The sequence below is a fragment of the Haemorhous mexicanus genome, chromosome 3 (genome assembly GCF_027477595.1).
Source record: "Haemorhous mexicanus isolate bHaeMex1 chromosome 3, bHaeMex1.pri, whole genome shotgun sequence".
Lineage (NCBI taxonomy): Eukaryota > Metazoa > Chordata > Aves > Passeriformes > Fringillidae > Haemorhous > Haemorhous mexicanus.
In genome coordinates this window covers 93455679-93482982 of record NC_082343.1, presented here as the reverse complement: position 1 = coordinate 93482982, position 27304 = coordinate 93455679, and the positions used below count along the sequence as shown (strand labels likewise).

Here is a 27304-nt window from a genome sequence, read left to right as displayed (position 1 = left end):
GCAGTCATTTCAATAGAGGCTTCCTTTCCAAAGTTACACCGAAACTTTACCTCTGTTTTACTTAAAAAAAAAAAAAAAAAAAGAAAAAAAGAAATCCCCCAAACTCGCCTAGTGTTTAGATTAGGTGTTGGAATAGTCACAGATTGCTCCACCTGACGTTCAAAGTTCAGTCCAGTTTTGACTATTTTCATTCTGGTCACTGGCCCTGAGGCAAGAGTGTAGGCTGGTGCTGCCTGACAGGGCAGCCACTCCTGAAGAATTCAGCTCCCACTGAAAGAAACATTAAAATATTGGGGGGAAAACCTAAATATATCTGAAAGAGCTTTTTTATTTTTCCCAGTGGGATTTATTGGAGCCCTAAACCAGCCTATCAGGACAAAGATTCCAGTTTTGGAAACTGACATCCTTTAAATACAGTTCAACACTTCGCACCTACACTTCCAGCTCATAATCACAGAAGGGAAGGGTTGGGAGACTCACAGGTAACTTGCCAACAGCACAGGAGGAGTTGCTATGACGGAGCAGCTCCACTCACGACCTGAGCTGCTGGTGTGACATCAACCATCAGTTTTAGGGACAATTCAGATTTCACTTTAAGGACAGCATAAGGCACTTAGTGCTGAAACTTAACACAGTGCATTCGCTGCAATCAGCTTGAGCTTTCTGCATGAAGCTGCAAGTAGGATACACTGTATGCAAAAATACAAACATACCACACTTCATGTTTATTGATTTACTTAATGAACAGTCAGCTACACATCAAAACACTAAGGTCATGCAAAACAAATTCTCTCTTCCTCCTCTCTGGTGAGCAGCCATATACCACTTGGATTATGCCAGATAATCACCTCTGGATTCTCTACCAGAGAATATACTATAATGGTAAAGATGCAAAAAGAATTTTAGATATTTTTGATGAAAGGTCCTATCATCCATGATTATTTGCACCCAAAACAACCAAAACCAGATAGGATCCCTGCTGAATTCAGAAAGTGATGCATGATTTTGTAGGCAAAGTGCATCGCTGAAATTGGTCTGTATTTGTTCAACAGCAAAATTATTTTAACAGTTTAAAAATAGTTTACCATATTTCATTGTTTCTGCTGAAGACTTTCATGATAGATAAATCACTTTCAAAACACAATTCTTAAAAAAATTTTCATACTTGCTTATATTACCTTTGCTTTCCAATACAGACCGTAAGTGTAGTAAATCCCACGGAAGATTTTAGTATCTTATTCTAGGGGTTGCAAACAGTGCATGGGATGTGCAACACTTAGCTCAAAGAGAAACTTAAAGAGAAACTTCTGACTATGCCTTCAACATGATTTGCCTTCAAAGCAAAAATCAGAGGACTGACACCCTCTACATAACTAACAGGACATGTAGATGTGGCATTTAGGGACATGGCTAACAGTGGACTTGGCAGTGCTGAGTTAACATTGGACCCAATGTTCTTAAAGGTCTTTTCCAACCTAAACAATTCTGTGGTTCTATAACATAAGCTAATTAAAATCTTAGTTCAAGCTTATTGGCAGGAATACTCAGGCTACCTAAAAATTCCCATAAAGTCCAACTAGAAGGCAACCTCTAATGATTATATCTACTTTAAATCCAAAAATAAAAGCAAAAATCAAATGAACCACATACTCATGAAAACTGTAACAGTGACATGTTGGTTTTACTAAGAAGAATGACATAAAATAATTCAACTTTGAGTTCTTTTTCTATTTCAGAGAGAAACAAGCTGTAAATGCTTCTCCAACTGCAAACATTCTAGCATTGTGCAGCTACTGAAACCCAGAGTGTTTGGCTCACTCCGTTTGCACAATTCTTTTTTGTTTTGCTTTTGAAGAATGGTGGCGGACTCAGTGTACCTTAACAAACCTAATTTACTGAAATTTCCTTTCAGGACTAATCTACACTCTGCATACAAACTTTGGGGTAGAAAGTGTCTTACAAAGCCAAGTTAATTAGTACTGTTTTGTGTATTTCATATTAATTGAGGTAAATTCTTCATTTGATTATACTCCTCCTGAAGTGAAGTAAGAGTCATGGCTCTACTTTGAAATTAACTGCTCTGAAAATTTTCTTTTACAGAAAGTAAATTGTATAACTGCACTGTAAATAAATACAGTTTGACACTGATGGCAACTACTTACAACTTAACATTGATGGCGCCTACTTCCAATTTAACACTCTATACTGACTGGAATAAGCACATTACAAAGAAATATAAATAAAACAAGTATGCATATGCATTTTAAATATATATATAAAATACAACTCAGAGCCAGATTATCTTTTAAAAAGCAGTATGTGTTTTAATGTCATGCCAAGAAGATGCATGCAGCTCTAACTCTTTGTACATAAAAATTGGTTAAACCACAAAAACTACCTCTGGCCTATTACACAAGATCCTTCCCTGAAGAGTGAAGATTTCATGTTAATAGATCTATAATAAAGGATAACTCTTTTGCTTTACTCTTGAGGAACTGAAGTTGACTGTAGCTGACCACAGAAGCTAAAGACCTAAGGAGCCAGACAGTGGTTTTGTGGCCACAGCCACATTTTCAGGTTGTATGTGTTTGCGTACGTGCACAAACATGAGAGCAAACACAAATACACCACGAGTGGGGCAGGATCTGTGGGATCCAGTCTCCCTACAGTTTGCTGCCTCAGGTAGAACTGTTCTCTGGAAGGGCAAAGAGTATAAACAGATAGGTTACTTACTGTAAATTTTGATATGCTCCAGTAGCACTGACACCAAGTATTAGGAGAGTTGATCCCTATCCTCCTGCTATCACAGTATCTCTTTACTAACTACACTCTCACTTAGTAAAATTTCCCATTCTGATCTCCCTATTTCCTTTTTCAAAGGCTCATCACTCTGCTGTTTTATTTCTGCATTTGCTTCCCACTTATTTAAACAACCCCTTCACTTTTTCATCATTCTTCACCTCCTGTTTAATGGCATTGTGGTTTTAATCTTAAGCAAAAGCATGGCCTAGAATAGTTGCTTCGAGCAAAACACATTTCTAAGCTTATAAATATCTCATATAAATACAATCCCAGAGTAGACTTCTGGATATAAACAAGCTGCTATCACTGTTTTCCTTCATGTCTCTCCAGAGGTTTTGGTTTTTTTTGGTCTCCTTACCACATAAGCTCTTGTATTACCAGAGATGCTGTCACCCCACTGGTCTGCACAGGTCTCTCACTCCCAAACTGCTCAGTTGCTGTGTTGTGTCCAATGCCCTGATGAACTACAATACTGGGACAACACACAGGGAACTGGGTTTCCCTACCATCCGCTCATCAGCTTGTAACACTCCAGAAACATTTTTCTTTATAATAAAACACATATTTGTACATATACAATTCATTGTATAAAATACATATTAACAAAGACCTGAAGCTGCACCTAATGTTTGAAAATGTAAGAAATGTGGTGAAATTAGAGCTCTCAAATTGGCTACATCCGAAGTCCTGTACAATGTAAGCAAGAGCATTCACAGCAGGAGCTGTTGCTATTTTCCAATATCCAAAGTGTTTTACTAACCATATACACAGAAAAGCCATTTGTTTCTCTTTTAAATTGAGATAGACTTGTTAGGATAGACTGGCATTCAATTTTAATCCTCCCAGTCTAATGGAATCTCCTCATAATGTAACTATTTGTTCAAGATTTTTTTCTCTATTTATGCATTCTCAAAGATCACCAAAACTCACAGTAACTTCCATTTGAAATTCCCAGATGAAAGTTCTCTGGTTTAATTTTCCTTTCCAATATGGCTTAAACAAGCAAAATGCACCCTCTGTTGGCCAGCCATGTAATGACTCTTTTCCAAGGTCATCAAACAGCATGGCTTATCAAATCCTGCAATGAAGGTTTGGCTTTATCATCAAGTGTCAACTAATGTACAAGTCATGCAAACATTTGAATCAATATTATATTGGAATGAAACCAAAGCTATTCAGAATATTCAGTGCTACTATATAGACACTAGGAGATTTATGATCTTTTCCAAACACTGCTTACATCTATAAATCATTCTGGTGAGCACTGGAAATTCATTTCTTGGAACCTAATCCAAGCAAATATCTGTACTTATTTCAGCAACAAAGCTCAATTAACACTCACTATCACTACAATGCATTTCTTTGAGCTGGACATGGATTGCTAGCTGGCAAATTAAAAAAGCTACACACAGAAACTCTGGAGTGCATTTTGGATAAAGACAGTACAGAAAAAACCCAATATCATATGGGGATTATTTTGCCTGTTTTCTTTTTATTAGGATGTTTCTAGGTAAGGGTGGAATTCAGTGAGGTAAAACTGGCCAGTGTATCAGAACAGAAAATGGCAAAAGGTAACACCTTAAACCTAAATATGCTGAAACCTACATCCAGATGAAAAAAACCCTAAACTACTCAGATGAGCAAAGTGAATGTGGGCTGGTATGTGAACACTGGAGTCTAAAATACACACCACTGTGAAGATAAAAGTTGGGTAATACATGGACATCAAATAGAGACAATATGCAGTTTCTCGAAAATAGAAATGCAAGATAACAAGACAGTGAAGAGAGGTGAAGAGGGAATTGGGGTGCAGGAATTGGGAGCTGAGATGTAAAATTCCCAATGTCTGCCAAGCTGTAGCAAAGGAAAGTTTCTCTGGAGCATAAGATCCTCACTTAAAATGCATACAGGCAGAACAGACTGCTGTGAAACAAGACTCCTCTAAGGTCTGCACTTAACCAGTCTCTTTCACTAATTGTGTTTAATAAAATGGTATTGTGGTAAAATACTTTATAATAATAAGAAAGCAATCTTCCTACCTTGAATGTGTTCAGCTGCTGATTAATAGCCTCTGTTTCCATTCCAACAGGACCTTGTGACTCTTCATGTTCTTCAGCTCTCCCAAGCAGAGCGGAAAATTCTTTTAGCTTAGTGTAAAACTCTTCAACACGGCAAATAGTACTCTCCACTTGATCTTCCCTGGCTTTTGCTCTGTCTTTTAGCTTGTTGCACTGTTTATTTAGAGCTTCCAAGTCTCTCTTTATACCAACAAGATCAGGAGAAGCTTCAGCTTCTGTGGCCAGCATAATTTTACAGTTTTTATTAGCATTTTCATTATTCATTATAAGATCCTCCAACTTATTCATGAAATATTTGATGTCCTCTCTCTGTGACTGCAGTACCTTGAGATCTCTCCCCACTGGAGCCATGCTATCAAGTTCATCATCAAACTCTGCAAACTGAGAGAACATCTCTCGGATGCTGTTTTGGAAATGGCCAATTCCCTGAAGTTTGGTCTCTAGGAATGAGCACCTATCCTCAACTTGCTTCTTCACTGCAGTGTATTCTTGGTCCAAAGATTCAGCTTGGAGTAAGAGGTCAGAAACACCTGCTGAATCAGAAGCTTCTACCACCAGGTCTTGGGCTAGCTTTTTTGCTAAATCAACGTGAGGCTTTAAAGCTTGCAAGGCTTTCTGCTGGGCCTGCATCATTGTCAGGTGTTTGTTACTGAATGACTGAGGTCCAAGTGAGTCATGAGCTTCCAGATGCTCTTTGGCACTTTTAAGCTGTCTTTCAGTTTCCCTGGATGAGTCCTGAAACTCTTTCAGTCTTTGTGCCATATTTTCCAAGCACTCTCTCTTCTTATGTAACTGTTCTGTAACCACTTTCACGTTCTGATTCAGCACCTTAGTTTCTTCTTGAACACTTTCTTTATCTGTCTGACTTGCATTGAGTAAACTTTCAGCAGAATTATTTAATAGTTCCACGATCCCGTGGTGTTTATCCAGGTCCTTCTGCCATGCCCTCACCTGAACAATAGAATCCTCTATTTCAACAGGGTTTATGCCAACTTTCAATTCACACAGGTTACTTTGGCACTTCTCTATCCACGGCTGCAGATTTTCCACATGCTGCTTATATTTGAGGGCTTTCTCCAGACAATCTGCTAATTTATCTTCCCTTTCTTTTACCTTTTTATTCATTTCATCCCAGTTATTCTTGAGTGTGGCAATTTGGGATTGTAACTCTACTTTGTCATCTCCTTGAGTCTTCTGTAAGATACTTTCTCCTTCTGCAACAATTCTTTCATAGGAACTAATCTGATCGGTCATTGTCTTCTTAAAATCTTTCTGTTCTTCAATTAGTGATTGCAAGGCCTCAAGCTTGGCTGACACAGGACGAGCCTGGTTCAGCTCTTCTTTCTTTTTGCTTAGCCAGGCCTCAAAGTCCTTCGACATCTGCTGGAACTGATGAGAAGTGGCGTACGCTGACTGAAGCTGCTGAACGTGGTTATCTACAAAGGAGAAGGCAGCACAGAGGTTCATTAGAAGAACCTGCTAGTATTCAGTAAAAAAAATAACTAATATTGATTGTATTATGCATGATCATTAATTTTCAGAAAGCCAGTCCTTAGTACGTGGAGTTTGACTGGCAGACAACCAAGTTTCTTGCAAGGGGCAGACTCATTCCTCTAATACAGAAGAGCAGTGAAGGCAATATTGGACATGAATCAAATGAGGTGAGCTTTATCCAGTCTGTGACTACATGGATCCCACTTGAGCAGATTTTGGTGGTAAAAACCACACAATTGTGATTCATGGTACTAGGCAGTGTAAGCACAGGGAATATTGAGTGGTATAACCCAGTAGTGTCTAACTCATGGCCTACAGGCAATACATCCTCCTAGGGAGGTTCTTTGAAGTTCCTCATGACCAGAGGAAATTAAAACCCCAAAACTGAGGCTGCTAGGGAGAACAAAGTGTGATATCACTTGCAATGTATTACTTGCTCAGTTCTGTTGTTCACAAGGTAAGGAAAGGCTGCAGACTAAAAGCCCCTTTCTGTCACAGGCAGTTTTATACAATTACCACTGTGTTTCGCTAAGCCATTAATTGGTATTTGCGTAAAAATTATTATTTTGGTTTATACTCTGTCCCTATGAAGCTGGTAGCTCCTTTTACGGTCTTCTGATTCAGTGAAGATGCACCTGAAGGAAAACATTACAAAAGCCTTGTTGTTTTACTCCAAGTTATCTCTTAAACCATTCACTAGAGATCCCAAGCATTCTTCGTACCTTTTCAAGGCATTGGGATTGTTCTAAATTCTAATGTAAAACTGCTTGGGGGTTGGATTGGATAGAGAGCTGGCACCAGGCTCAGTTCACCTCTATTACAAACTTTTACTTTACTTTATGCCTTAGTTACTGTTTTTCTTTAAATAAATACTAACCTGATTTTTGCTCGATATCCTTAAATGATTTTAAGATGCCATCCAACTGTCTTGTAAGTTCTGCTTTCAAATACTCTTCCCCAACCAGTGTTGACAGCTCTTCACAAAGAGCTTGTGCTGCATTTATATTCTTCATTTCCTGTTCTATTTCCTTCTTCATTTCTTTTGCAATTTCCAGCTGTTGTTTCACAGCATCAGGCTGTGTACTCACAGCCAGGCTGCTGCTGAGTTTACTATCCAAGGCACTTAGCTTATCAGAGAGACTTCTGAGTAAACTTTGATACTCTGTGCTTTTCACAATGGCTTGGTCAATTCGGTCACATCTCTTCTTCAGCTGGCTAGTTAGACTGTCCCACTTTTGCGCCACAGCTGCCAGTTGCTCTTTTACAATTTCATGTGAGGGTGGATGTTCACCAGGTCTCTCCAGAATCCCCTGCCCAGCCATAGTTAACTGCTCATATTGTGGCTTTCTGGTGTCAAACTCTTTGAGCAGAATCTAGGAAAAAAAGAGAATTTTACTTCATGAGAAAAAAAGTGCTTCTGACAAAAGTGTCATGTAGAATTTGTTGTAGCTAAGCTCTATTATTGACTGTATCCAAGTTTAAAAGCCAGTGAAATAAATGTGCCTTCTACATAAACTGTGTTGTTTCCAAGTATCTACATCAAAGAAACAGAAAAAAAAGAGGTGAATTTACACATCATCTAATAGAAATTCAACAAGGAGATACAAGTAAACAATGAATTCTGTTAATACTACAGTAATTAAGTAACCACACGAAGCAAAGTAAGTGCTGGTTAGTTTCAAGTAGCGTCTTCTTTCCTAGACAGTTTTGATATTTGTCTTAAGAAACAACTTCAAAGAAGGTGTATTCTGACATAATATTGCAATGTTTTAATACAGAACTGAAACTATTTGGCTAATTCACAAAATGTCTGAATGTGTACTGTAAGACCTTTTAAGTTTATATCACTGGTTCTCAGTTGTTTTGGGTTTTTTTGACAGTAAGTCACAGTGCTTGCAAAAGAAGGGACAAATATAATGGCTTTACTTTACAGAACATTCCAAACCTTTTTTAAGTCAATTAGGTTGCCCTTTTAAGGACTATGAAGTGATACATGATAGTCTTATGCCATCTGTCTAGACTTCTGAAGCACTTACAAACCAATACTGAGTCATAGTATTTCACATAGCATTAGATCATAGTTCATGTTTCAAATACTTCATTTTAAACAATACTGATATTGACCAACGTCTCCTCAACATTTTTCTTTACCTGTTCTGATCTCTTTTTACTCTTAAGATAATTTTTCCTTATAATTAATGTAGTCAAGTATGATGTAGGCTGATACCTAAAGGTAAACAAATCTAATGGCTTATACTAACCATGTTCTGCTCTAGATGCAAAATAGTACTTTGCAAATAGCAAAAAGGCAGAAGAAACTTAAATCAATAATGTGTGCTGGCACTACTCACCTGAACCTGTTGCTTCTGTGTATTCAGCATATTAGGATCAATTGATAATGGTCCCAGCACACTGACCATTAGCTCCTTTTCTACAAGCCAGTGCTTTAGCTGAGCTTCTGCTGTCTGGAACTGGATCAGGTAATTTGAAGACTCCTCCAGTTTTTGTTGTCTCTCAGATGTAACTTGATTTAGCTCTTTCCATTTGGAATCTAACAAAGGTAATGTTAACACATTGCATGCATGTTCTAGCAGATGGATTGTGAGACAGCAGACTACATATGAAACATAAACAGAGCTCTCTCATAAGCTTCATGCTGATTAACTCCAGATGCCTTATTGCAGTGACTCTGCAAATAACATCTTATAAGTCAGACCCACATACACTTGGATGACAGTCAGCCACGTGTGGAATTTTTAAAGCAATGAATATTCCACATGTAATAAAATTATACTAGAATATTACTAAATGAAATACCCCCAAATTTAGGATTTGGTCTCAAATGATATAGAAGGCACAGGGTTCTACTCAGGTATAACTCAGGTGCCTGATTTAGATAGACATATATCCCTGCTTATTCAATAATAAAGCCTCCTAAGTTTTCAAGGGTGATCAGAAGCAGAAAATTAGGCTTTAACTCTGAACAGCCCTCTAAAAAAGCCTAACTCTTGCAAATGTCTGTATCATTCATCTAAAAAATCTAAACCAGGTACTCTGTGATGGGTAATGAGAATATTCTGCATATAGGTATTTCAAAAGCACTGTGTGAGCTTAGGTTCACACCTTGCCAGTCTGTGGTCTTTTCCACTATAGCAAGGGGCTTCCAGAGCAGCCTTTGAGTCTTAATCTTGTAACTTCCCCCTTCCCCTCTGTGATACTGTCACTGCTTGCTCAGTCAGCTCTGGCATTTTGCTAAGTCTCCTGTCCCTGACTTTCATCCCTGTTTTTTACAGTTCCGTTTGCTGCTTCACAGTCCTCTGCTCATTCTGTATGAATCCCCTTTCAACACTACTAAGGATCTGTTGGAGACCTTACCTGTCACTTAAACTTTTCAGAATTTCACTCTGAAACAATCTCAGGACAGACTGGAAAAATTTTCAGCTTCAAAATTACTGTTGGTATAGCAATGGAAATGCCTATCACTATGAAACAAGATTGACATACCATGCTATTAACCTATAATTTATTTAAAATATGATTAACATAAAACAATTTTTAAAAGCTCATGACAATTAGGTGCTATAATGTCTCAAAATGACTAAGCATGGTCATTTTCTTTATTTTCATTGGCTTCTTAAAAAAATTTTAGCAACATTTATACAGTTTTAGAAGACAGCAAAAAACCACCAAACCCACAAAATGCCAAAAGCCACTAGTTCATGGGAAAAATACACACAGAAGAGCACTACCAACAACTCAAACAATTTTCTACATGAAATTCGAATCACCTTAATCTGTTATATTTTGTAAAAAGAACAAAATATATATGTTGCTTGTAACTGGCCAGTTATGTTTTGGCTGCAAAATGTTTGAAAAAGATAAAGCCTCTCAAACAGGGAGTCAAGCTATAGCCTGTGCACTAATACAAATTCAAAGCCCAGGGACATCACTGGAATTACTTCAGATATACATGTTTGCAAATTGAGTGGTTTCCATAGAACTTAAGGTGTAAGAGGAAACAAGGTATGAAAAATACTTGGTATTGCTAATAAATTAAAAAAACTCATAATAAAACAACTTCCAAATCAGTCTGAGCTACAATATAGCTTTATTGAAATACCTATTTTATCCAATGTTTGTCTCCACTTAGGTGCCTCAGGGGAGTTGGGGTTCTTCTCCAACAGCTCAGTAACTTTGTCCTTCAGTTCCTGCACTTTATTTGCACTTTGCTTTAATTCAGTTTCAAAAAGCTGAAAATATAGGTGATAAAATAAATAAATAAGTAAGAGACTAAAGAAGAATGGTAAAGTTTGCAGTCCATAATACTGAGATGCAAAACATGAAGATAAAAAAAAAATCTACCCTATACATACTACTTTTCTGCTATGAATCTCAAAACATGCTATAATGACATATGTTGTTAGTCAATTTTTTTGGAAGAGAGAACCTGAAAGATATAAACTATATTAATAATTATTGCTTAATTTGAAAAAGTGACAGAACTAGAAGAATTCAGATAAGTAAGATTCACTAGGTTCCATCATATCCACATATACTTGGAATCTATTTGTGTACAGAAGGCAAACTGACTGATGCAAACTACAGTTCACAGCAGAAATAACCCAGCTATCTCCAACAGAGAGGGGTGTGATGTGGCCTCCTTTACCTTAGTAGGAGTCCTGCTATCACAGACAATTTAATGTAGATCTCCTAAACCCACAGTTTAAAGAGAGTCAGAATTTTAAGTATAAACCTAACAGAAGAGAACCTGAGATCTCTAACCCGAGATACTCCAGCAAATCCTAATTAATGCTGTTCTTGCAGACAGAAGTGAATGTTTCTTATTAATTATCCAAAACCCAGACTGAACAAACTGTACTTGATTTAGAACTTCTAGTAAAAGGTCCAGTGCATCAGATGACTCTTGCCTGGGCACTCAGTTTTCCAACTATTTGTGAATACTTTTCTATTACTATGCTGCGGGTTAGATGATCATGATAGCTTTGCACATTCTCTGTTAAGAAAAAAGGGCTGGTTTTCTTTCACACTTAGTCTGAATTTTATCCAACACTGAGGAAGTTGGTAGCTGGTCAGGTTAATTTTTAAGGGTAACCCACCAAATATAAAAGAAACTCAGTTAAATCTAATTCTGTCTTTGTTTATATACAACCACAAGCAAGAAAAGAATTTTCCTTATCCATTACATTTCCTTTTCTAGATGAACCTTACATGTGTAAATATTGTCCTTCATTGCCAGGGAAGCATATGTCTCCAATGCTGAAACAGGACAGAAGCTTACTGCTGAATCAGTGGTTTTCTCATATCAATTATAAAGGGGGAGGGGGGCTGTTGTGCAGCTCTATAACTTAACAAGCATGACAGGGCTACTGAAGAGAAACACTGCCTTGGAAGAGACATAAGCCACTGCAGCTGCAGAGACCAGGAGGTCTGTGGAGCATCAGTGAGCCAGCAGCTGCAGAAACAGCTTTTGGACACATACAGCCCTTCAGATATTAAAAGTATTCTATTATAAACCTCTAAACTACTGAGATTAAAAATGTTTATTGCACAATCAGCATAGCCTCACCTTTTCAAACTGTTGGCAAAAATTATTATTTTCTGACCTGCAAAACTCATTCTCTCTGACACAGTGTTCCTTTACTCCACTGACACAGTTTGCCAGATTCGCTCTAAGCCTGACTAATATGCTTAGTAGGATCATTTAAATACTCTGTGTAACATTAAGCTAGACTGAGGTATCAGTTATTTCATAGCATCTGCCTAATAACTACAAGAAAAAGTATTTGTTTGAAGGCACAAAGTACCTTATGTTGTTCAACTTGGGCTTTAACTGCTTCACTATCTGTTGGAGCAGCTTCCCAGTCGGATGCAGTTTTGTCCATTTTTTGCAACCAGTGCATCACTGAGGTCGATTCTTCCTGAATATTTTGCATTTTTGAAAGCATACTTTCGAGTTCTGAAATCTTTTCATTCAATAAAACTCCCAAATCTTCATAGCTGTGATTTACATTGGACATTGCTTGTTGAACAGTTGTCAGTTCTGTAAAAAGAGGTGCATGAAGACTGTGTTAGAAGTTACAAGCCCTTGAAGCAATACTGATTGTAGTGAAACAATACTGAACTAATAGTCCCCTAAATAAGAAGTCACTGAATATGTTAGAGTTATTCCCAATCCACTCTAAATGTGGCAACACTACATCTGAATGAGCTAATGTAAGTTCCTATTTGCAAGAACTTCTCATTTCACAGAAATCATCATTTCAATACATAAAAGTGCATAGACATGTTTCAATCCTTCTACTCATTGCTGTTTTATTATTTTAAGTAACAATTCCATGACCAAAAGTTGAATATACTGGGCTACAGTTCAGCTATTCTAAAGTCCTTATATAAAAATTCCTTTGTTTCTATGGAAGAGTGGGTCACAGTGATACAAATGTATATAACATGGGTGTCTTTAAATATACATATTTGTGTATACACATGTGGTGGATACTGATGGGCATTAAAGTTCAATCCCCATTGAAAGGTATTTCTCAAAAGTCATGTCTTATATTTAAATAGCCATCCCTGTATGCATTTATAAAAGTATATATTGATTCAGAAAACAAGGCCAGATTTGGCTGGTCTTCAAAGAAAATAATAAGATAGGTATTGTTATAACTACTTATAATATCACCCCCTAGTCAATGTAATTGTCTTATGTGATGGTGATGTGAAATGTCAGTCTAATAATGACTGCTACAAGCAGATTTATGTACAGCATTTAAAAATACTTCCACATTTAACAGTAATTGGCAAGCAACAAGTCTTTATCACATGTGGAAATTTTTACTGACCTTTATTTTTCAAGAAATCCTGAGTTCCTGGAGCTCCTCCTTCACCATTTAAAATTGTGCCACCTGTGGATCAAAAGAGATGAAGCCTCTTGCTTATCTGAGCCTTTTCCCACAATAACCCCAGCACTTCATTTCCTCTTCAAAACAGCATGATCCATAGCTGTCATTACAACCTCAAGAATGAAGCCCTAAACAGCCAGGACCATAAGAGGTTCACCTAGGCAGAGCATGTGCATAGAGGGTGGGGTGTACATGCATGCCTTCCAAGGGTGCACATATGTATGGTGTATCAGCAGTCCTACTGCTCACAATTCTGTACTAAACCACTGACCAGAGCCAAAGCTCTATGCCCTAGCTGTGAGGCCTATTCACATCCAGATTGCTGACAGCACTTCCTTCCTCTCCCCCAAAGGACCCTGTTCCTGCTGAGAACACAGTTTTACCCAGCTGGGACAGGTGTGGCCTGGGAGAGGATGAGCTGGCAAATGCTGTGACTGGGGAGAGCACTAAACATTAAACAGCAAGGAGGCCCAGAGTGCTTATTGCAGACACCACAACCAAAGGCACTGCTTACTTAGGGCACCTTTACCCACCAGGGAAGTGGTTGAGATACCATTCCTGGAGGTATTTTAAAAACATGTATATGTGCTGCTTGGGGACACGGTTTACTGCTGACTTGGCAGTGCTGAGTTAGTGTTTGGACCTCATGATCTTAAGGGTCTTTTCCAACTTAAAAAAGATTCTGGTGTATGTGCATTGTAACTCTGCACAGAAAGCTCTTGAAACCAACTGGATTAATCCCTCCCTATCTTGTCATAAGCAAGACTGAAGCATGTGCTCCATGACAGGAATTGCAATGTGGCACTCTTATACCTGAAATCCTTACTCTGAGGCAGCCACTCACCAAGGCAGCCCAACTGATTAACCATAATATCAGAGCCTCTGAAACCAGAGCTAATGGGCTTTGTAAAATGGAGTCAGACCAAAGAGCAGGGCCATGAGATCACACTGCAGAGCTGTGGGCAGAATCACTTCCCGCTCCCCTGCACACATGTATTCCCAGAAGAGCAATTAGCAGAGGAAGATTAATGGTTGCCTTGGAAAAGGCTGTGCACAGTACCAGCTGGACAGTGAGGACCACATTAGTGGCAGCTGGAGGATGGCAAGAGAAAACAAACCAGATAAGAGAAGTCACAGACCCCAGCCAGAGTCCTGTAGATTTCACACTCTTTTAGCTGGACTCTGGTATTTATAACTGCAGTAAAGTGATACACAGTACAGCTTTTGTCAAGGAGGGCAAATGTTCTGGTCTGGAGGATTATAGCTGCTCTTATGTGATAGCTATTTAACTATTTTTTCTATCTGGATGCATGAGTAGAAGCGAGGCAGAGGAATAAGAACAAATAGATCATAGAAGATTCCAAAATGTTCTGTGAAAGATTTTTATTTAAAGTTTAAAAAAACCCCAACAAACTAAACAAAACAAAACAAACAAACAAACAAAAAAACCCACCAAAACCAGAGGCAGCTATTACAAAGAGATATAAGAAAGAAAGTGTTCTACTTTTGCCCAGTAGGTATCCTCTGTCAGTTCCCAACCTCCCAGTCATTTACAGATGACCAATGAAGGCCAACATACTTGAATTTATTTCTAGACCTAGTCAGTTCAAGAATTGACTGAAAATGTGCTTATTGACATTAAAATGTCCCAATGTCCTTGAACTATGTCTGGAATGATACTTGGCAGAATTACTGGTTTCTGTAAAACAAATTAATATTTATCACTAGAGTAAAAAAATAATGGAAATAGGCTTGCTATCTTTAAATTATGATTGCCAGTAGAATTTAGCTGAAGGTCTAGACAAAAAACAAATTTTGGCCCAGGAAAATCATGCTGAGATACAAAATTGTTTCTCTTCTGTGCTGTAAAACACTGACTAATACTAATTATGATACTCATGGTAGGATGAGTACATTTACCTAGGTTCATTTTTTATATAAACCATCTCCTCATTACCCTCCTAACAAAAACTTCACAAATCTGCAAACCTTTCTGTGTTTGCTTGCTGTCACAGAATAGCCTTTTGGCCATTATGTAGGTATCTCTGTGCTGGTACATCAGAGTTTGCAAACCAAGGTTTGTATTTCTCCTGCTTGCAGACTTGATGGATATGTGAAGCACCCAACATTGATCAGAAAAACTCAATTTCTCATTCTCAGAAGCTTTCTGGGATGAGGTGAAAGCAACTGTGAAACTGTAATTTTATTCACTGTTACATAACAACTCTAGGACATGCTAAACTTTTACATCAGCACACTTTAACATTATTTTGACAGAGTAAAACAATGAGAATGCGTGCTGAAATACTACAGCAGGTGAACAGTTTAAATAGGATCACAGCCAACAATGGTCAGAAGAGACATGGCTAACTGTTTTCTCACAAGCCATAATATTCAGAATGCTAATCCAAGGGTGAAACATGTCTTGAAGGTTTTAAAAATTCTTGGAATGTTAGACTTACCTGATTATACAAAAGCATACCTGATTTGGCAACTGCTCTCAGTTTTGCAGGAGAAGTCACAGCAGTGATTAAGTTACACAGCAAAGTTCCTCTGCTGTTCATTTTCTGCAGTTCAGGTGCTTTTAATGTCCATTCATCTTTTAAATTCTGGTTAAGAAAGACAATAATTTGTTCATTACAAAACTGACTTCAAACTTAAGAGAATTAAGAAAGAAATGAACAACTTTGCTGCTTGGGAATCTGTTGCAAACTTACAAAAGCAAATGGGAATGTAAATGCAGACCCCTAGTCCCAATTACTGTGACTGCTTACACCTTAAATCTGTATTTCAATATAAGTAATAGGTACCTTATTTCCCTCAGCAAGATTTCACTTCTACAAAGGCTTACCAGTGTATCCTCCAAAGGTTTCTTTAACTCCTCTGTATTCAGAGAGGGTTGTGCTGCTGGAATTCGTTCTGTCGTCTCTTTTATCCATTTCTTTAATGATTCTACAAGGAGCTCAAAAGCATCCATTTGTTTCTGGCAAGATGATACATCCTCTTCTCTAGACAATTAAAGACAAAGGAATGACAGTATTCCTTCTAATAATTAATCAACAAATATTATTAATCTGATATTACTATTCTTATATTCAAAGTGTCAAAAAGCTAATTTTATGACTGTAAGCAGAATGTGCAAAACCTCGTCTTACTGCAAAGGTAACTTCTATGAAATCTCTTACAATTTCTCCTGTTTCCCTTTGCAGCCTGATGCCAAAAAGTACTCTAAAGCAACATACACAAGCAGCAATTTATGCTCTATCACAGAAGGGGAGAAGTAGGGTTTTCTTAAAATTGCCCAGAATCCTGTGAATGTCACAAAAATTGAAAAATTACATATCTTTATGGCCTTTTTTAGAACTCCTGGGCCAGATAGACTAACTACAGATGCATTTTCAAATAGAATCTTTTCCTTCCAAGAAAAAAATCCCTTTTTTACTGTGGTCAACTGCAATGTCTTCAGATTGCATACAAAAGGATAGCAGTAATCACAACATTCACAGTTTGTTATTAGCCAAAATGGAAGCACTCTGATTATCCAACTTACTTTTCTTTTATTGTCTCCTCTACCTCTTTGAATTTCTTTGACAAAGCATTTACTTTTTCTGATACCAGTGCTTTATCTCCAGGAAGAGCGTGGAATGAAAGTTCTTCAAGAAGCTGCTTCAAAACTTCCAGATCCTTCTTGTGTTGTGCCAGTTCTACACTAGCTTCCTGCAAAATAGGATTACGTTCTTCATATTAGACTTTACCATCACTCGTTCAAAATAAAACTCTTGATTTTAGCTAAGCAACCAATGCTGGAAAAAAAAACCACCATGCCTTTTTCCTTATTCAGTCACTTAGATGAGTTAGACTAAGAACCCACAACACATACAAATTGAATGCTAGAGTACCTGCATGTATTGGGACACTTCACTGACATCCTTTCTTGGTGCCTCTGTCTCACTTAGAGCCCGGTTTTTCTCATCTAAAAATGATTGTAGTTTTGTTGAAAGACCTTCAAATAACTCCACTTTAGTCTTCAATTCCTCCATTTTCATAAGCTTCTCTCTATGCTTGTTACTTGCTTCAGAAAACCGTCCTGCAAGCTCACTCATTTTAGCTTGCAGTGTGGATGCAGTGGATGGATCTGCTGTTTCCATGAACTTCTTCACTTTTTCATTCATAGTGTTTATACTGCTTTGGCGACCTGCAATGTCTTGTTCTAGCATCTGAAACATACAAGAACTACTTTGTATTACTTGCAACTAAATTTTAACAAGTAAAATTCATCTACCATATAAAGCAACAAACCACTACAGCTAGACCATTGGTGTAACTATTTCAGCTACAAAAATCCTTATGAGCAGTTTCACTTCATACAACAGTCCTCTTTAGTAAGTATTTTTAATCCATAGGAGGTGCCAACCTAATATTTTAATTCTTTCTTTAAATCTGAACTATCAAACAACTGTTTCTTTTTTCAAAGAAGGCTACTTACAATGCTTTTACTAATAATGTCCTGAATAGCAGCAGAATTCAAAGGCACTTGATCTTGTTCTTTAAGGCTCTTTTCAACTCCTTCCATCCAATCAAGCATTTCATCCAAACCATCCTGCACACTTAGGGATCGTGTCAGAGTTACTTGAAGCTTCTCATTCCTTTCATTCACAGATTTGGATAAATTGTCATATCTTTCCACAATATCATCTGATAAAGAGAAGATATATTTCAATTTATTCTTCTAGCCAAACTAAGCTTTTAGCTTACTTCTCCAGCACTCGCCAGCTGAGTCAAAAATTGCTATGTTAGAATGAAGAAAAAAGCTCAGCTTTAGTCAGTAAAAAACATGGAAGCAAAGACCAACAACTTCAAACAGAGCTAAGATACACATCGGACAAGGGAAATGAGGATACAGCTGTACTTCCCAGTGTTAGAAACTGGTTTCCATGTAGCTCTAGCTTAAGACAGTTGTTGACTGTTCCCAGGAAATAAAATAGCAGAGTATTAAGACAGCTCTTTCTACAATTATGTCTCTTATGTTACTGTGAGATCTGAGAGGTTCTTCCAGATGGTTCTTCATTACACATCCAACACTTTCAAAATAACTCTCTGAAAGCTACAAGCTCCATGCACCTCCCATAGAGTTTTATCACCGACTCCAAAGAGTCAAGCCACCGTTGTTCTGTTTTGCTGTTCTGCAAGTTACTTATGGGATTCTGTGAAGAGATAGCTGGGTGTCACACAGAGAGCATCTTCAAACTTCACACAGTGACAGGTGAATGGCATGCTGTGCTACTTCTCACAGTTGATAAGAAAGAGTATTAGGTGTAGGTGGTAAGGTTTTGGTGGTGGTAAGGGTTTGTTAGTGACAAGTTTTTTTGGCTCATGTGAGAGGAGGTCAAGGGCTGCCCCATGGAAGACACAGATGGTTCCAGCCAACTCCAGCTGACCCATCACAAGCACAGCTGAGCTCCTCAGCCAAACTGGTGGTGCCACTGGAAAAATGCATTTAAGAAAAGGGAAAAGACTGCATGGGACTGAGAAATTAGGGAAAAGAAAGTATGAAAACAGCCCTACAGACATGAAGATCAGAGAAGAAAGAGGGATGCTCCAGGTGGTGGAGAAGAGATTCCCCTGGAGTCTGTGGAGGATAGAGGAGCAGATAACCACACTGCAGCACATGGAGGACCCAGGCTAGAAGAGGTGGATATTTCCTGAAGGAAATGCAGCCTACATCCACACTGGAAGAATATTAGCCTGAAACATTTCAGCCTGCAGAGAGGTCCCTCACTGGAGCAGGGGAAACGTGAGGAGGAAGCCACAGCAGAGAAAGTACGGACTGACCACAAGCACCCATTTCCCATCCACACTGCACTGTTTGGCAGGGAGGGAGGGGGACTAATTGGGAAGGAAGAAGTGATGGTAAGCCTGGAAAAAAGAGCGGGGTGGGGGATAATGTTGCTGTAATTTGTTTTTGTTTGGCATTTCCCAATGTTTTATTTGCTTATTTGTTTTATTTGGCAATAAATGAAAGTTAATTTTTGCCAAGTCAAGTCTGTTTTGCCCATGACAGTACAAAGTGAGTGATCTCCCCATCTTTATGTCAACCTGTGGACTTTTCTAACTTAATTTTTACCTGGTCCACTTGAGCAAGGGGAGTGAGAGAGAAGGTGGGTGGGCATCTAGCAGCCTGCCAAAATCAACACCTTCATGGGCAGTTTCTTAAAGTTAGAAGGAAGTAATTCCTAAGCTAAGGAAACTTCAAATAACTGCTTGTAAACAGGCTCCTTGGAGTCATTTTTCCTCTGAGGAATTTATGATCCTCAGCAACTCACTACCTCTGCTCAGCAATCCCTATTTCTGTAAAAAGAGAAAAATGAAATGACAGCAAAAAGCAAATGGATCCATGAAGGAGAGAGACCAACAATAAAATTACTGTGTTGTAATGACTTATGACTCAACAAAACATGGACTTCAACAGTGACATAAGAATGTGGAAGCTCTGTAATTTTTCTCTACCAGAACATGCATGCAGACACAAGCGATAGAAAAGAGGCATTAAGAAAAGCAAATATTTTACCCAGTGTTTTCTGAATCTCATCTTTGTCTGGTGTCAGCTCTCCCCTTGTGTCCAATAACACTTCAGCAGCTTTTTTCAGTTTTTCTACAGCAATTTGGTGGTTAGACACTTGTCCCTGAAGAACCTGTAAAATTCCACTTTTATCAGTTATACTTTTCAGTACAGTTGATATTTACATAAGCAAGACTTGAGATCTGTCACAAAACCTAAACTCAGTACTTGGAATAAACTAACTCTATTTGTGACCACTCCTTAAGAAAAATCCTGACCAGTGGTTATGGCTGCTCTTAACTTTCTGGCCCTTGTTTTAGTTCATTCACTAGTTTAGTTCATTTAGTTCATCTTTTTTACCTTATGTTTTAGAATACTTGTCTGACCCAACTTATTTCTTGCATGTAACTTCAAATGTGTCTTTTGATTAATTGTTTCTAAAGACCCTTTGTACCGACTATTATAAACACATTTTTCAACTCAGCATTAATAACAATTCAGAGGGAAAAGCATACAATCAGCAGCAGTTACACATTCACCAGCAGTGGTATTGACAAAGGATCAGGCTGATACTGTAGCACAAACAGGAACAGCTTGAAACAAGATGATGGCCTTCACAGTCAGGAACACCTGAAGCAGTGTGGCTGAATTTTGCCTAGGTTTGTTCATCTAACCAAGGAACACATGTTCAGACACTAGCCCAGCCATGATTTTCTCCAGAGTCAACAAAACCAGTAAGGCCGAATCAATTTCTAGAGGTTTTATCTCTCTAGTGGGTAAGAGTATTTTAGGGTAAATAATCTTTAAAATATTTCAGGCCTCTGTGCTAACGTTTGTTTTGATTCACTTGAAACTTATACAAGTCCAAAATGAAGAGACATCTCATTTCTTTTTTTGATACTCATTGATACTTAATGAATATATGAATGAAAAGGTAATCCTATGTGCCCTGCCAGCACAAAGAAATCTTGTCAGTGCATTCAGCACTGGTACCCAGAGCACAAGAGCGTGCCAGAGCACAGTACATCATCTTGCTGACCCATTTGACACAATGAGTCTCCAAGAGATGTGAAGAGGCTTAGGCTAGCAGTTGTGAAGAAAAAAGAAAAAAAAATAAAAGAAAGAAACAAAGAAACAAAGAAAAAGATGTACCAGAAAACCTTTTATGCTAACAGAAGGCAAGCAAGCTGATGCCAGAGGCAGTGAAGAATATTCTGAAGAACAGTTAATCCCCATAAAAAGATTAGACCTCACCATGCTGCCAAGGTCTGTGGCTATCTGGATTATCAGCTGCATGTGTTGGCTACAAGGGACAGCTTTAACTTGCAACACCTGACTTCCTTGAAATACTCTTTGTTTTGCTTTCATTAATCGGCTTGCTTCCTTCAGCCTCCTGTTTTTTCCCTTCCTTTGAATCTTTTGACCCCTCTCCCTTCTTCCCAACTCATAGACATTGAGTGCTCTTTTGTGTGGCAAGTAATCCATGTAGACATTTCATAAAAAGAACTCTAGCACTCGCTCCTTTTGTATTACATCCATGAAAATTTGCATTGTAGAGAATATAATTAATTTTGGAATAAGGAACAAAAAGTTTAAATGAAGCTTCAAACAGTAATTGATTTTATTACTACTTTTTCAGTGCTTGGAAGCACAAATGTACCTAAACATTCAATTGTTAGGAGTTCACAATTTACACTTCTAATTTTGTTGTCTTAAACATGGCTGTGATCTCTCTCCTTTCGCTGTCATGCACCAAAGTGCTGGGCATTTTCAGTGGCCCATTTGAAAGACACCATAGATAAATGTAACTGCTGCTCAGGCTGAATGTGAGGGAAATGGTTAAAGCATGAACTTTCCAAAAGCCATTGACTATGATTTTTCAATAGCAAATGTGTCTGACCTGCACTGATACTTTACCAAGCACAGACAAAACAGTGAGGAAATGCCTGATCATTAGTCTTGCTCACTAAAAAAAAAATAATCTTGCATTTTTTTATAGCATAGGTGATTGAATGCATTTAAGAAAATATAATAGTAAGTTCAAAGATGAAGACTGTATGAAACTTTATATTACTCACCATATACTTGGCTTCCTAAAGCCTTCTCCAAACCTACACTTTATACAGATATCCAGAAGCTCTATCACTAACTTGTCTTGCCTATACTAGGATTTACATAAAGTCATGAGCTACCTCCTCAGTGACAAAAAATAAAAAACACTTTTTCTGTGCAATACAAATTATGTTAAATTCACTCCCTGCAGGGTTTATAGCACTGGGTGAAACTGAAACAGGCAGGCAGACTACTCACATCACACTGTTCACCTGGTATGAGCCCTTTCATAACGAAGTAACACACAAATGTGAACAGAAAAAAAATCAAAGAGTCACAGACAACAATCAAATGGACTGCTCTATCTGGAACTCTATCCAAGCCTTATTCTGAGAGCAAACCATAATCACTAAATCCTTTCTTAGTTCAAAAACTTTCCTGATTTCACCCTATAATTTGCTAAGAGATAGAAAACACATCTTGCTTTCACCACTGCTAATGGCATCTTGGTACCCCATTTTTTTTCACCCAGTGCTTTTCCAGATATTGCTCTGGACAGGCAAATTTCAGAACCATAGAACTGCATGCCCCCATGCAAGGCAAGAATTTGGCCTGCAGCCACTTGGATTATATTAGATCATCCTGTTTTCCAGACAAAAAACAGTTCCTTTTAGGACAAAAGTGCTGCTGTATTTCCAAGCTTTTCACCTTGGTTTCTTCAAGTTGTCTTTGGAGATTTTTGGGATCCACTGCAATTGGCTCTGACAGTTGTTTGTTCACAGCTATTTCAGAGGCCTGGAGACCTGACAAAAGTCCAGATGAGGCCTCTTCATAATGCTGGTATTTATCCACCAGGTCTTTAAGGTTATTTCCAAGGATGCTACACTAAAAGAGTAAAAAAGAAACAAGCAAATATGCAGGCATTAAACTGTGTGCTACCAATCTCAAAGTCATACATTCATTCCTGTTATACAGCATCATTTTTTCCTGCCATCATTTCACTAACTGATTTCTGAACTAAGACATGACAGCTGGGCAGGCTATGCAGGTCTTACCAGTTTGTGCTCCTAAAGGGTGATTTAGGATTAAACCACTGATGCAGGTGTGAAACTGGAATCTTATTTGCTGTACTAGAATAGGAAAAACTTCAGGAATAAGTTTGATTCAGCAATATAAAGATTCTTTACCAGAACTCTGGTACCAAGAATGTAGAAAGCAAGTGGAAAAGAGAGTCACCAGAAGCTAGACATTTTTTTAAAAATCAGGAGAGCTATGTATGCTCACTAAAATACTGACAGTGCAGTATGTTTTCATAACTACCTTACCTGCATAGTGAATCCAAAGTGATATGGCTTGGTATTGTACATATGCTTTGTTTTATTCACTTAAAAATGTCTTCTGATCAAGATCCTATTAGTCCTAGATGTTAGCATGCCCCAAAATGTTTAGAGAATTGTCACATTAAAAAAGTCAGTGAAACTCTTTCAGACTTTCTGGAGATGGTTTCACAAGCAAAATCTGATTGTATCAAGTCATAATATTTATAAACAGTTACATTAAATATTTATATTCTGAACCTTCCAGAGACTGTATTTTAATATTCACAAATGGTACTTGGTCTCCATCTGCTGGGCAGACATAGAACTTGCTTATTTATATAACCAGTTAACCAAGAACTGACTTTAGGATTCCTGCAACATACAAGCCTATAAAATCATGTCTCACACATGTGCAAATACATTTATAGAAAAGTAAAAGAAAGAAACTTTTACAAAAAGCAAAAAAGGTTACTACCAATTTATTTACAGTTTGGAAAATCTCACTAATTGTGGACAATCTCACTTTTTAGAATTCTGTCCTTAAAGACACAAAAGGTCTACTTTGTTCTGTGTATTTATTGTCAAATATTTAAAGCATGTCCCTTGTAATCCTGCTAAATGTATATATGGAAAAGATAGAATTTGGAAAATTGACAAATCAAGCTGCTGGCATGGGATTTTTATGTGCATAAAAATAAGCTCTCTGAAAATTTTGCTATGAAATCTTTACATTCATACTCAAAGTAATTCAATAAACCAACTGGAGAAATCTAACATGTCAAGAGAGTTTTCAATTTAGCCGTCCTATTCATACCAGTTAAGCAGGAAAAGGAAAATGTGCTGCTGTAAATGTACTGCTGTCTTGACAAACCAAGAAAACAAGTTTTACACTGCTTTTTAAACCATGCAGCCAGATACATGTCTTTATAGAATTTACATTTCTGAGTATGAAAACCTTACAGAGATAAAAATTTCCAGATAAAGATGGCCACTGTTGCAGACCAACACTGAACCAATAGACATTGAAGCTCTAAGGAGTTCAGTTCACCTATAATCTTAGAAAAATATGAAATAGCAGTTCAAGGCTACTGACAGCAACTCTCTCTTCAATGGTTCGATTAATAATTATGTCAAAAGCTCACAGTTCTGGAATATTATCAACATTGAACAACACCTGGGTTTTTGAAAACAGCTGGAAATTGGCATGTGAGACTAGTTGGTGATGTTTTTCTAGTTCTATCAGACAGATTCCATATGTGAACCTGGCACAGAGAGCTAGATTATCTTCCCTCTCTAAGGTACATGGAGGATTTTGCACTGCTAATTACTCATTAGTAAGACACTAATCTGATATTGTTAAGGATAAAATGTTTACTTGGCAGAGCAGTGGAAAATAATTGCTGTCTTTAAATCACTAAGTTCTTTCACGCCTAATGCTGACAACAAAGGTCATATCAGGACAAACTATTTCAGGATACAAATTAAAATTAAAACTTTACATGTTATATTTGGCACAGTCTTCCTCTTACACTCATTTTATTAGCAGGGAGCCAAGTAAATAAACAGATGTGGGAAATACTGCAAGTGACATAAAGTAATATTATACATCTGAAAGTATTACAATTTCTTTCTGCCCCAAAATATTACTCAAGGCATTCTGAGCTGCCACAGTCTCAGAGGCTGTTTAAGGCTGGAAAGAACAATGAAGAACTCTGTTTTCATTTCTTCCTTACAACACAAAGTATCACCATTCAGACCTTTAGTTGTCTGACACTTGACTAAAGTACATCTTCTAGAAAAGCATCTTGTTCTGTTATCTAACTTCGAGAAACAAAGAATTTACAACTTCTCACGGTGTTTATTTCATCAGCTACCTCCAGCTAAATTCCTAAATCAATTACAGCAGTCATTACTATTCAGTATAAATAAAACTTACCTTAGTATAGAGAGATTTGAAGCGATCTGAAGCTCTATCCAGTTTGTTTTGCACTTCAGCATATGTAGCTGAAGTATCAATGCCATCTTTGTCAACCTTCACACCGTCTCTTTTGCTACATGACCTTGCAGCATCCAAAACTCTTTGTCCAGAAATTGTGATATAGCGTAAATCACCTTTGTGAGATATAACATCTTCTGAAAAACTCTTCTGCCTTTTCAGTTTGACCATAATACCACTGAAGTCAGAAGCCCCTGCCTCCAAATTGTCAAGTTCTTGTTCTGCCTGCTGCAGCCACGTTTCAAATTCACTATAGTCTGCATCGAATTTCTCCAATTCTTCCCTTAGAGAATGGGTCAATTTCATTTTTCGTTCTGATTCAGCCAAAGCAGTCTCATACTGAGCCTTCAGCTCTTTCATATTCCTTTGCATCTTGTCCTTTTCTTCAGGGGTAAGGTAATGCCCTTGCTTCTCAAGCAGTGCCTGAGCAGACTGAGTTGCTACTATGATAGCCTGCTGCTGTGAAATAATTTTCTCGTGTTGAGCCTACAAATAAATGAATAAATTACAACCAGCACCCTCTCACATGGTTCCTTAGTAAAGGACATGTAAAACAAAGACCATCAAAATGATAAAAGGCTTTTCTAATTTTCATGTTGTTTATTATAAACCCCACATTTTGTCAGTAATTTTAGTGAAAGTGTGACTCTTGGTCACCATATTTCTGTGCAGTTAAAAAAAATTACAAAATCTTCAATGGTAATTTTTTCCATATAGCCATGGCCATATGGCAATGTTCAAGTATCACTGCAACTCAGCAACACCGAGATGCATACATCCACAAACATTTTCCCCTGTAATTCCAAAACACAACTTTGTAGTTTGACTTTGTCAATCTCTTTAATGTTTTTCCTAACAACATTAATTTGCTGATTACTTAGCATTTATGGTAGTGTACTTAGTGTAATCAAAATTTTCCTAATTCTCTGTCTCAAAATGGGATTTAACAAATAAAACATTCAAAGGTAGGGAACTTTCCAAATCAAAACTCTCCATGTCTCATTACTTATATTGTAGCTACCATTACAGACAAGAAGACCTAAAGGAGTAAAAGCATCAAACATAGTACAGATACTTTCTTCTTACACTCAGTGAACAAAAATTAATACTTGGGTTTTGAAATTGCATTTTTCAAAATCAAGAGCCATGATTCTTATCAAATATAGTTAATTATAAAACAGGTCCAGTTGACATTAAAAATCAAGATACAATCTGTGCTTTCAAATTTTTCAATCTCATAAAAATATTTAAGTCCAGGAACTAGTACTATATTCCAAATGAAAAGCATATTTCAAATATATTCTTTCAAAAAATTCTTCACTCTTGAACATCTCCCATAAAAAAGAGCTATATAAAATAAACAGTATGTTTAGTATGTTTTTCTTCCATGACTGCAGTGGCCAATTATTTTGTAGGCACTAGGTGCAGAAATTAACTGTCAAAAAAATAGAAGTAAAAATATCATGTATACAAAAACCAATAATCCTATTTTCTCAGGTTGCTTTTGGGGGTTTGGTTTTGGGGTTTTTTTAATAAAAAAAGGAAATCCAAAATACTATCAGCTACAAGCATAATAATTTTCTTTAAGGTGTCAATCAACTCACACCCAAAGGTTCTTGGTTTCTCAGCTGTAAGTCAGCAAATAAAACTAAAGTCTTATTATTTTAAATGCTTCCAACTTACCAGGAAAATCTATTTTTAAAATGCTGCACTGTAATTTTATGTAACTCAGTCTTCTGAAGCCTTGAAACACTGCTTTTCCCATGTGTTAAAATTGTAGGAAATAAAATAGTTTCAGTAAACTATTATTTGCAGCAATTTGCAATCCATAGTCACAAAGGATTAAAAGGGGATGAATCATCTGGGTATCACAAAGATTTTTGAAAAAGTCACATAAAGGGTATGAATTTATTGCTACTTTTTGCATTTTATTTGGCTGCACCAATCTCTCACTACAAAAAATAATAGAGTCACCACAAAGATTATTTACATTTACCTTGCAGAATGTGTCCTTTCTCTCATTTTGCAGGAAACAGCTACAATAATGGCAAAAAAGTGACAAATGTGCAAAACATTCTAACTAC

The 27304-nt window shown here is 37.4% G+C and overlaps 1 protein-coding gene across 16 annotated transcripts in view; it reads right to left on the bottom strand.

Annotated features, from left to right (window-relative positions):
• The window catches only part of DST (dystonin), a 288896-nt gene that overhangs the window by 69565 nt on the left and 192027 nt on the right, over positions 1 to 27304 (bottom strand). For all 16 annotated transcript variants that reach the window (XM_059842688.1, XM_059842695.1, XM_059842696.1 and 13 more), the window contains 14 exons: positions 25161 to 25706; positions 22614 to 22790; positions 19863 to 19986; positions 17781 to 17989; positions 17194 to 17511; positions 16845 to 17011; positions 16146 to 16302; positions 15777 to 15903; positions 13235 to 13297; positions 12200 to 12435; positions 10495 to 10624; positions 8726 to 8925; positions 7252 to 7747; positions 4842 to 6316 (listed from right to left, as the gene is read on the bottom strand). In XM_059842688.1, the coding sequence (XP_059698671.1) occupies positions 4842 to 6316; positions 7252 to 7747; positions 8726 to 8925; positions 10495 to 10624; positions 12200 to 12435; positions 13235 to 13297; positions 15777 to 15903; positions 16146 to 16302; positions 16845 to 17011; positions 17194 to 17511; positions 17781 to 17989; positions 19863 to 19986; positions 22614 to 22790; positions 25161 to 25706 (4425 nt within the window). The remainder of the gene's footprint in view (positions 1 to 4841; positions 6317 to 7251; positions 7748 to 8725; positions 8926 to 10494; positions 10625 to 12199; positions 12436 to 13234; positions 13298 to 15776; positions 15904 to 16145; positions 16303 to 16844; positions 17012 to 17193; positions 17512 to 17780; positions 17990 to 19862; positions 19987 to 22613; positions 22791 to 25160; positions 25707 to 27304) is intronic.